Source organism: Saccostrea echinata, unplaced genomic scaffold (assembly GCF_033153115.1).
Source record: "Saccostrea echinata isolate AGI-Se365-2 ecotype Australia unplaced genomic scaffold, CSIRO_AGI_Sech_v1 ptg000030l, whole genome shotgun sequence".
NCBI lineage: Eukaryota > Metazoa > Mollusca > Bivalvia > Ostreida > Ostreidae > Saccostrea > Saccostrea echinata.
The window spans coordinates 9,817,929-9,827,402 of NW_026889779.1; the positions used below are offsets into that span (position 1 = coordinate 9,817,929).

General features: G+C 37.2%; 1 protein-coding gene across 4 annotated transcripts in view; it reads left to right on the forward strand.

Moving 5' to 3' along the window:
* The window catches only part of LOC133197243 (uncharacterized), a 42,787-nt gene extending 33,885 nt beyond the window's left edge, over positions 1 to 8,902 (forward strand). For 2 of the 4 annotated variants that reach the window (XM_061333178.1, XM_061333179.1), the window contains 16 exons: positions 254 to 362; positions 454 to 1,215; positions 1,313 to 1,429; positions 1,604 to 1,788; positions 1,939 to 2,107; positions 2,207 to 2,308; positions 2,484 to 2,604; positions 2,691 to 2,797; positions 2,947 to 3,126; positions 3,221 to 3,658; positions 4,477 to 4,763; positions 5,232 to 5,261; positions 6,110 to 6,304; positions 6,508 to 6,663; positions 6,817 to 7,440; positions 8,109 to 8,902. In XM_061333178.1, the coding sequence (XP_061189162.1) occupies positions 254 to 362; positions 454 to 1,215; positions 1,313 to 1,429; positions 1,604 to 1,788; positions 1,939 to 2,107; positions 2,207 to 2,308; positions 2,484 to 2,604; positions 2,691 to 2,797; positions 2,947 to 3,126; positions 3,221 to 3,658; positions 4,477 to 4,763; positions 5,232 to 5,261; positions 6,110 to 6,304; positions 6,508 to 6,663; positions 6,817 to 7,440; positions 8,109 to 8,357 (3,831 nt within the window). In that variant the 3' untranslated portion in view covers positions 8,358 to 8,902. The remainder of the gene's footprint in view (positions 1 to 253; positions 363 to 453; positions 1,216 to 1,312; positions 1,430 to 1,603; positions 1,789 to 1,938; positions 2,108 to 2,206; positions 2,309 to 2,483; positions 2,605 to 2,690; positions 2,798 to 2,946; positions 3,127 to 3,220; positions 3,659 to 4,476; positions 4,764 to 5,231; positions 5,262 to 6,109; positions 6,305 to 6,507; positions 6,664 to 6,816; positions 7,441 to 8,108) is intronic. The other 2 variants (XM_061333181.1, XM_061333180.1) reach the window with 2 other exon arrangements.
* Positions 8,903 to 9,474: the final 572 nt, after the last annotated feature.

Here is a 9,474-nt window from a genome sequence, read left to right on the forward strand (position 1 = left end):
TTTGTGTCATGTAAAAATGTTGAAAACTTCTGAATGTTTTGCTTCCTTTCTGGCCTTTTATGAACCTCCTTCTTTTTGAAAAAAATCCCCCATTGTGATATGATACTTAGAACCATTCTGGAGTTTAGTTTCGACTTTGTTCTTAAGTCAGATTATTTTTTTTTTAAATTTTCTTTGATGCAAACTTAGAAAAAATACATGTATCGAAATTTATTACAAAATTTTTAGATTTACATTACGTTAATTAATTCAGGTGTATTATGTTGGAGAGAACTTGAATGACAACCATTGGCATACCTTCAATCTCCGCCGTAATGGCAACCTACTGAAAATGTGGGTTGACGATTTGGCTCATCAGGAAGGTATAGTATTCTTGTGTGTTGAACCCTCAGTTGTCCAAGTTATCCTGATTTTCCTGATTTTGATTTTCATAAAAATGTTATTTGCTTTCAGAAACGTTAAAGGGGGAGAACTTTTTCATTCACTATGATGATATTTATTATGGTTCCTTGGCTAATCTGTATCCGGGTCTGAATATTCCCTCCTTCTCCGGATCCATGCAGAATGTATACATTGACCACACGGATATATTTGACGAACTGAAGCAGCATTCAGGTGGACATTGGCCAATATTTGTTACTACTGAGAAAGAATATAATAATTATCACTTCCGGCCTGTTACGTTCGTTACTAGGGATGTGTATGCTGACTTGGCCCCCCTTCACGCATCAAGAAGGATGCATTTAACTTTTAACTTTAAGACAGGCGAGGAAAATGGAATTCTTCTATTTACAAGAGGAGGTGGGAAGCAGTTTATTAGTGTGCAGTTAATAGGTGGACAGTTATACGTTAAATTCCACAACGGCATACGACAGAGTTCTCCACATTTAGTACCCACACCTAAACTTAACGACAACCAATGGCATCTCTTTACTCTGAGAGAACGCACTCGCGGCGAGCAACGTCAGTTTGAAGTTTCCGTCGACAAGTTGGCGCCCATTGTCATCAACCTTGGAACCAACCAACTGGTGCTCTCTGGCAGACTATACATAGGAGGAATTTCCACCAGTGAATATCTGGATTCGTTTGTCCGAGAAGTCCTTCAGTCCAGTGAAGGTTTTATCGGCTGTTTGTCTTCGGTAGAGCTGAATGGACATACCCCAGAACTTCGCAAATACGCCAGTAACATTGACCAAATCATCACTGGCTGTAGAGGTACCTGCCTATTCCTGCCCAAACACTTGATTTTAATTTTTGGCTTTTTCTCTCAGTCACTCCATACGTTCTTATAAATTTTGATTTTGTGTTCCAGCAATTACACCATGTCCACTTGACGCCTGTTTGCACGGAGGAATATGTATTCCAGGAATCGTAGATTTCACATGTAACTGTCAGACGACTGCTTACTGGGGTCCAAATTGTGGCGAATGTACGTTTTTCTAATATCCATTAAAAATATATACTGTATACGTAGTCATTTCTTAGAAAGGGATCGTATTTATCATAAACAGTCCTGTTTATTGCAAACGTTTTCTAATGAATAGAAGCCTAATATCAAGATTTTTTTTTTAAGTTATGAATGGTTTCAAATGATTATTTTTAGATCCAAATGGTACCATTTTCGGATCCCCAGACAACCAACAAGGCGGCCTTATTCTGTACACATTTGATGATCTTCAAGTCTCCAGTTCAGACGAAATTGTCTTTGGATTCATGACGTTCTACGAGGACGGTTTGCTATACAGAGCTGAGAGCAGGCTAGGAAATGAATACATTGAAATTAAACTGGTACGAAAGATGGCTTCAAGAGTAAAGATTCGCACGGGCATCTTAAGCAATATTATAGGGATGTAAATGTAAAATCAGGAATGGATTTAAAAACGATTCATTGGTCATTTATGTTGCAAACTAATACTGAGGTAATAATGTATTTTGTAGGAAAGTGGTTTCATTGTCGCCGAGTATGACACTGGCAGTGGAAAACAAACCCTTAGAATTGATTCTAAGACCTACAATGACGGCAAATACCACGTTGTCAAGTTTCTACGCAACGGAGAGCGCGCGGACTTGATAGTGGACAGCCTTAGTGCCTTTAATATACATCAGTGTAAGTTAGATATATAATTGGAGATACTTCATACAGTTTTATTCTTTTATCCGGATATTTGTTGTGTTTTGTACAACATTTAAAACTTTTTTTTACCAGCTTCCCATTCCGCTTTTGATGAGATGCACAAAGTGTTCATTGGTGGATACACGGACTCTGGACATTCTACCATTCTCAGTGGTTTCAATGGAATTATTGGAGGTAAGAGAATGTACAATGTTCCAGGAAAGAAATTTGTTATGAAATATAGATGTTTTTTTTTTATTGTAATCAGGAAAAGAAGACTGCAGATTATTTATAACTACGCACCAGTCAGTTCCTAATTTCTAGATCATTGATTGCTTTTTTTCATTCTTAAATTTTCTCTACTAAACAGGCGCCTACTGGAATAAGTATCGCTTCCTAGACCTTGCTCACCATAACGATGCCAGGATTAACATTGTTGGGGATTATGCAGTTCTCATTGATAAGCGCGGATACAATCTGCGACCTCCAGTGTAGGTGCATTTTGATAAACTGATTTTTTTGTGTGTTTATATATTCATTTATGACAAACATTTAATTCTGGTTATTGCTTTTGCAGTATACCAACACGCCCCCCTGTTCCACCTATTGGCCCGGGACCGCATATTGTTCCTGATCATATTGGAGGCGGTGGTTCTTTGGGACCTGGTGCCTCAGGGATCGGAGGTGATTTTTTTTAATTCGGATATCATTAAAATTTTAAGTGCAAATAAGATGTAATGTAAATGATTTGTTTTGATAATTTAAATTGCATATTGTAGCGAAATAATACAGAACGCGGAGTTAACGATATTAATTTGCTTTCACCTTCATAGGAGGGGTTGATGTAATTCACTATGAGAAGATCGGTGGTGTGTCTGGTGGTTTTGGTACTAATCCTGGTTTGACTGGTGGTGCAAACACTCTACCTCAGACAGCTGGCGGTGGTCCTGCTGTGGTTCCTCCGCCCGCCGGAGGCGGTGTTCGAGCTGGCGCAGCCATGGGAACACTTCTTGGTAGGCTGCATGACATTTTAAATCTTGAAGCAAGTTCATTTTTACTTTGAATGGTGAAAGCATTATTTTGTACGAAAAAACTTGTCTTTTACAGGTACAATGGCATTTTTGGCAAGCTTGATGTGGGCATTCTGGAGATTGAAGCCAGGTGTTGTCACGTGTCCAGGCGGTGGAGGTGGAGGTCCTCCACCAGCAACGATCTCTCCTCCTACCACAACCAATCTCCCTGTGGTACAGGCAATGTCTGGAACAGCTGAAGGGGGTGGCGGCGGTGCGGGAGGTGGAACTAAGATCACCGTGGTCAATGGATCTGCCGGGGCTGGTGGCGGCGGTGGAGGTGGAGGCTATTCCTCCTATTACACTTCCTCGACAACTACAGCGACAGCAGGCGGCGGTGGTGTTGGTGGCGGCGCTGGAGGAGATGTATTTGATTCTGCTACTCTTAGAGCTACGGGTACGTTCTCGAACAAAGGAACCATTATTGGTACCCCAAAGGCTACACGAGCATACTTAGGATCTGCGTCGTCGGCAGGTTAGCGTTGTTGTAAGCATGCGTAGCTAGCTCGTAGTGACGATATTAGCGTAGTCTGTAGCATAGGCGGATCCAGGAATCGTACCAGCGTAAGTTTTGAAGCGGTGAGACTTTGAAGAACGAATTTCGAGATTAGCAAATGTTGCACAACTTCATACCGCGACAAGTATGTGACCGTGACTGAAATCCGCCTATGTCCAGCTAGCAAGTTGAATAACCGATATGTATTCAAATATACAGCCATTTTATCTTTTAAATGGTCAGTGACCCGACTAAAATAAATGCAAACGTATCCTATTCCATTAATGATTTCTTAATAAATTCAGTTCCGAGATAAATGTCAATCTTTTTTTTTTCGGGGAGGGGGATCAAATCCATAATTGCAACAGCATACTTATGAGCATAAAATGAGCTGTATGCATCTTCTATTATATTTATTAGCAACCGAAAATATGATATATCCACGTGTATCCCAGCACAATTATATATTGTAATAACCGTATCACTTATATATTCGATATGATATGTATCCGTGTACAGTGCACATCAGTGTATATATATATATATATATATATATATATATATATATATATATATATATATATATATATATATATATATATATATATATTAGCTATTATTATTGTATATACCCCATAAAAAAAACATTCAACCTCTATATAATTATATAGCTGTATAACCATATATACATTGTTTATTTAATTTTCAAATCATGTTTTACTTTCAAAAAATCCAAGTATAAATACTTCCCAATATAGTTTGTTTTTGTAGTCTAAACAGAACATTTTGATATGTAGGAAGCGGTGGTGCCGGAGGCATGGGAGGTGGCACCTCATCTTACATGTATCAGAAAGAAACCTCAACTTACAAGTCTGGTGGTGGCAGCGGTGGTGGCGGTGGAGCCGGGTACAACATGGCGTACGGCGAGTCCACCACGGCAGATTACGACATGGCCACACCAGCAAACTACACCAGCAACACTCTCTCGTCTTCCATGGGAAGTGGGCTAGGTGGCGCTTCGTTAGGTGCCAATACTATGAGTAAGAGCGGATATAATACGATGACATCTTCCTATAGCTATCAGGTAATTGTATCTATGTGTGTTTTGTTCTGGTGTGTTTTTATTGCCGTGTTTTGTTTGTCATCCATTCTTGATCAAAGCATGGTCAATTTTGTGAGGTTTATATCGTTGGTTTGTCTCTGTTTTCATCATCATCATCACCATTCTTTATGTTCTAGAAAAGGTTTATTTATTTATGTTATTCAATTTTTAAATAGAATTTTGTTTAATAGTAAAATCATTAACTTTGTCAAATTATAAATGTTTTATGCATTGATTGTAAAAGTCAAGTTTTCGCCAATAATAATTGTCATCAACAGTATTACCCTTGTTTTGTGTGATCACGCGAAATTTTAATGACAGGGAAAGTGGATTTTGTTGAATTTATTTTAAATTTAAAGATGAGATATTCCAAAAAAAAAAAAAACAACTATTTTTTTAAAATGTTTAGAAATCAAATATTTTAATGCCAAGACGCCATTGTTTTAACAGACAGCTTCACTTCATCAGAAACGGTACCTTGTAAGTCATCATCCTCATTTTTCCCTCTGCATGTCAAATGTACCCAGAAAATCTTCCTCTAATTCTCTTCACATCCTTTACGTGGTACTAGATACCACACTAGATCCCGGTTACACGTATTAATTCTATATATCCAGATTTAACACTATTGCAATGAGCTTTATAAAAAAGGACATTCATTTATATATTGTGTAATTGGGATCGAGAAACTCAGAATACTGATTGTTGTACAAGCCATGTTGTGCTCAGAATGATTAAATATGCATCCCCTTTCGTTATGAGTAACAAAATCCAGTAGATTTTTTCCTTTGATTTAATCCTTCCAAGGTATGTGAACCTGTAGCATGTAGATGGAACAGCGTTCTTTTAAACAATCTCTCTCTCTCTCTCTCTCTCTCTCTCTCTCTCTCTGGAGAAGTTTAGAAATGAATGATAGAAGAAACACTTTTGGAATGTTTTATTATATTAGCTATAGATGTTTCATTTTTAGTATCTTAATGTTACCTTCCCTCAAAGTTATATTCTTAAAACCCATCATAGATGTAGGGTTACTTAGTTAATAGGACTTTTAGAAACTTTACTAGAAAAAGGAAAAGACTAGAGCTTACTAGAGTCTTTTATGGGAAAATAATATGTGAGGGAATCCTCCATTGATTTTATTGCACATACGGAATTTATTATACATTGTATATCCAAAGTATTTTAACGTTATTTGTCCGCATTCTCATTTCAATGCTTTGTGTGTTGCACTTGCTTTGTGTGTAAATGTATCATTTTTGCCATTTTCTTTTCTCACAACTCTTTGTGGCTCAGAATAAAACCTTGATCTATTTGCTTTGACCATTTAGGTTCAAAACGTCCGTACTATGATGGCCAATCAAGCCGGAAATCAGATGGTTCAGTATAGCACGACCTCTAGCGGCGCGGTGACACCGGGGGCTGCTGGAGATGAAGTGCGTGTTGACTGTTGTCTAATGGCGACGGACGGCAGAAGTGTCGTCACTGGATCTAGTCTAGGACCACCACAAGTTTGGGACATGCAGGTAATTTTTGTTCGACGAAAAATCCTTCAATGTTTCTTCAATGTATGTCTATCATGAAAACACAGTCGTTGAGGTAGCAGTAAGGAAGATAGTTAAACGATTTACAAGTTAAATGTAACGAATTGGAATAGTATAAGGCCATAAATACATGAACATAATAGTCAATTATAAATGCCTTTATTTTAATATTTGGCTTTGTATAGAATGGAGAATTATTGAGAATCATGAAGGGAGATACCGTAGGATCAACAAACCTCCATCTTGCCTGTAACGACCGTCTGCTGGTCGGCGCTGTACACGCTGATTTAGAGGTCAACGAATATTCAACCAGAAAAGGTGTCACAAATAAAAAATTACAGGTACTGTCCCAAGTTTTATTTTAATTTACGAGTATACAATTAGGAAGTTCTTCGTATGATAGAGTTAACACTGGTATTATTTTTTAAACGCAAGATTCTCTTTTTTTTTAAATGTGTATAATTCCATTGCTTTGAAAACTCTTGTATTTTCAGATTTGGGACTACACCACGGGTAAACCATTAGAGATGGGAACAGAAGAGACGTGTTCTGCATTGTGTGTAATGTCAGACCCTGACAAAGTAGTGTTTGCTAGGTCTGAAAAGTTTGGTAACGCTACTCATGTAGTAGTGTGGGACTTGTTAGGAAACCAAGCATTGAAAGAGGTGAAATATGATGCACCTGTAGGAAATAATGACTATGTGAATTTCTTAAAACTTTCCCACAATGATAGATACTGTGTATTAGGATTTTCCAATTCATTTGACAATCACGCAGAATTTGTAGTATTTGACATGAATCAAACCCAGCATGAAGTCACAGATCCTTGTCTGTTGAGGTTGGATGCAAACACTGACTGTACAGTGATTCTACCTCGTGATGAGGCTGTAACAGGTCTACGCAATGGTGACCTTGTGGTATGGAGTCTGCGCACTGGCCAACCCAGTCGTCAGTTGCTTTCCGGTACCGGTGTGCATGCGCACAACCAGGAAGTGAAGGCGGTCGTTCTTTCAGACGATAATCGATACTTAGTATCAGCATCAGCAGATGGTACTCTAAAAGTGTGGGACATGCAAACCGAGAGACAGATCAGTACATTAAGAGGTCACAAAGATGAAGTGAGTACTTTATGCACTGGTGATCATTCACTCATTCTTGTACAATTCAGAGGAGATTGTGCAACTTCTGTGCATGTTTATCTAAATATATATACATGTATCAAAATTTGTAATTTTATTTCAAAGAACAAATCTGAAATAATGGCAAGAGTCTGGTAAATGTAGCAAGTAGATAAAAACAAAAAAGAAAAACAAGAAATATTATACACCTATTTACTGGCTATGAGGACAATAGCAAGTTTATCGTTCCCCAAGACAGCAACTATTTCCCGAGGCGCAGCCGAGGGAAATAGTTGCTGTCGAGGGGAACGATAAACTTGCTATTGTCCGAATAGTCAGTAAATAAGTGTTTTATTATACCGAAGCAGTCTTTACTTGTGTTACGTCACAATCTGTATAAAACCAGAAGAGTTCCCATATGAAAAGCGAGGGAAACAGAATGCTCCCGGTGAATAGTTTAATGACTATTTCACCATGGGCAAATAGCACGAAAACTATTCCACGGTAGGTGCTGGTTGGAAAAAATAGCATGTTTATTCGTAATATTTTTATATAGAAAAAATTCACAGAGGTATAATAAAATTAAATGCTTTAAAAGAAGTATCTTTTATACGTTGATTTTTTTATTTGTAAAATAGGCTTTGTTATATTTTTCAATTTCTCCTTAGGTTTGGTGCGTGGCTATTTCCCCAGACAATGAAATCGTCGTATCTGGTGGTAAAGATGCTTCGATCCGCCTATGGAGAATGAAGAACGGAAGTGAAATCTGCGCATTCTCCACCGGCGTTGACGTCTTCTACGTCACAATGAGTCACGACAAGGGAACCATTGTGGCTCTTGGAGACAAATTTGGTGCCAGGAAATTGATAATGCTTCAAGTTGTACGCACAAAAATCCGAAGAACGGTCACAACATAGATATGAAATATCAGTTTACAGTTTAGAACTGTGTTGTGTACTTGACGAATTCAGATTTAATATATTTTGATTATTTGTTTGCATAATTTTTTTAGTTATGAAAAGTTTCAAAATTTATATTGTTTTTTTAATTATGTTCAGTCTGTTTGCCAGATAACTGCTTGCCAAATAACTTTTAGATATAGATTTTTATTGCTACCAATACGATAACCAAAACTATATTTTTGCCAGTAGATTTTTCTATATTTTTTATTAAGAATTCAGAGAGAAAAAATCTCAAAATATGCAATATTTTAAAGTTGTATTAATATTATTTCGAACCTATTTGATTTTAGCATTGTTTTGTTTAAAAAAAAAATGAAATCCATATTGTGTTTTATTTGAGATTACATGTTGTCCATGACACCACCACACAGAGAAATGGGTGGAAGGTACAAATTAAGACAGAATACTCACATTCGGACGAATTGATTGAATGTTGTTTTTATTGAATGCTTATTTATTATGTGCTATAATATATATTAAAAATCTTTCAACCCTTTTTAGTTTTGTGAGTGTGATTTTTTTTGGGGGGGGGGGGGGGCTTTGATCAATTAAATTGAATACATTGGTTTATAAGTATTTATTTTGGAGACGAAGATATTTGGAACAGTGGCCAATTTAGAGGAGAAACTTGTTTACAATCAACGTGTTATGTCATTCATGTGTCCCAATTCCGGAGACCTGGTTTAGTTTTAGGAAAAATAACAAAATTTCTTGGCTTCCCTTCAACTTGGAGTAAAGCTTGATAAAATTCAATATGGTTTGTACATTCAGACATCGCTACCCATTTCTTGAAGCATACTTAACTTTTTCGAAGACCGTTATATCTACATGTACTACGACACATATATGGGGCCTTATCTGAATATCGACCTGCTGAACTATATAAACTTGAATAGTTTATAATCTATACCGTTCCCTTTTTATGACGAAATCATTCGAAACCGTCCGGGAACTTGCATAATATTCCTTAAATCAATAACAAGTTTTTAACCCGTAATGAAAGTAAATTAAATCATGGCCAGCACCTCTTTAGAGTCGAGCGAGTTTTTCGCTTGCTTGACCGTACGATAGT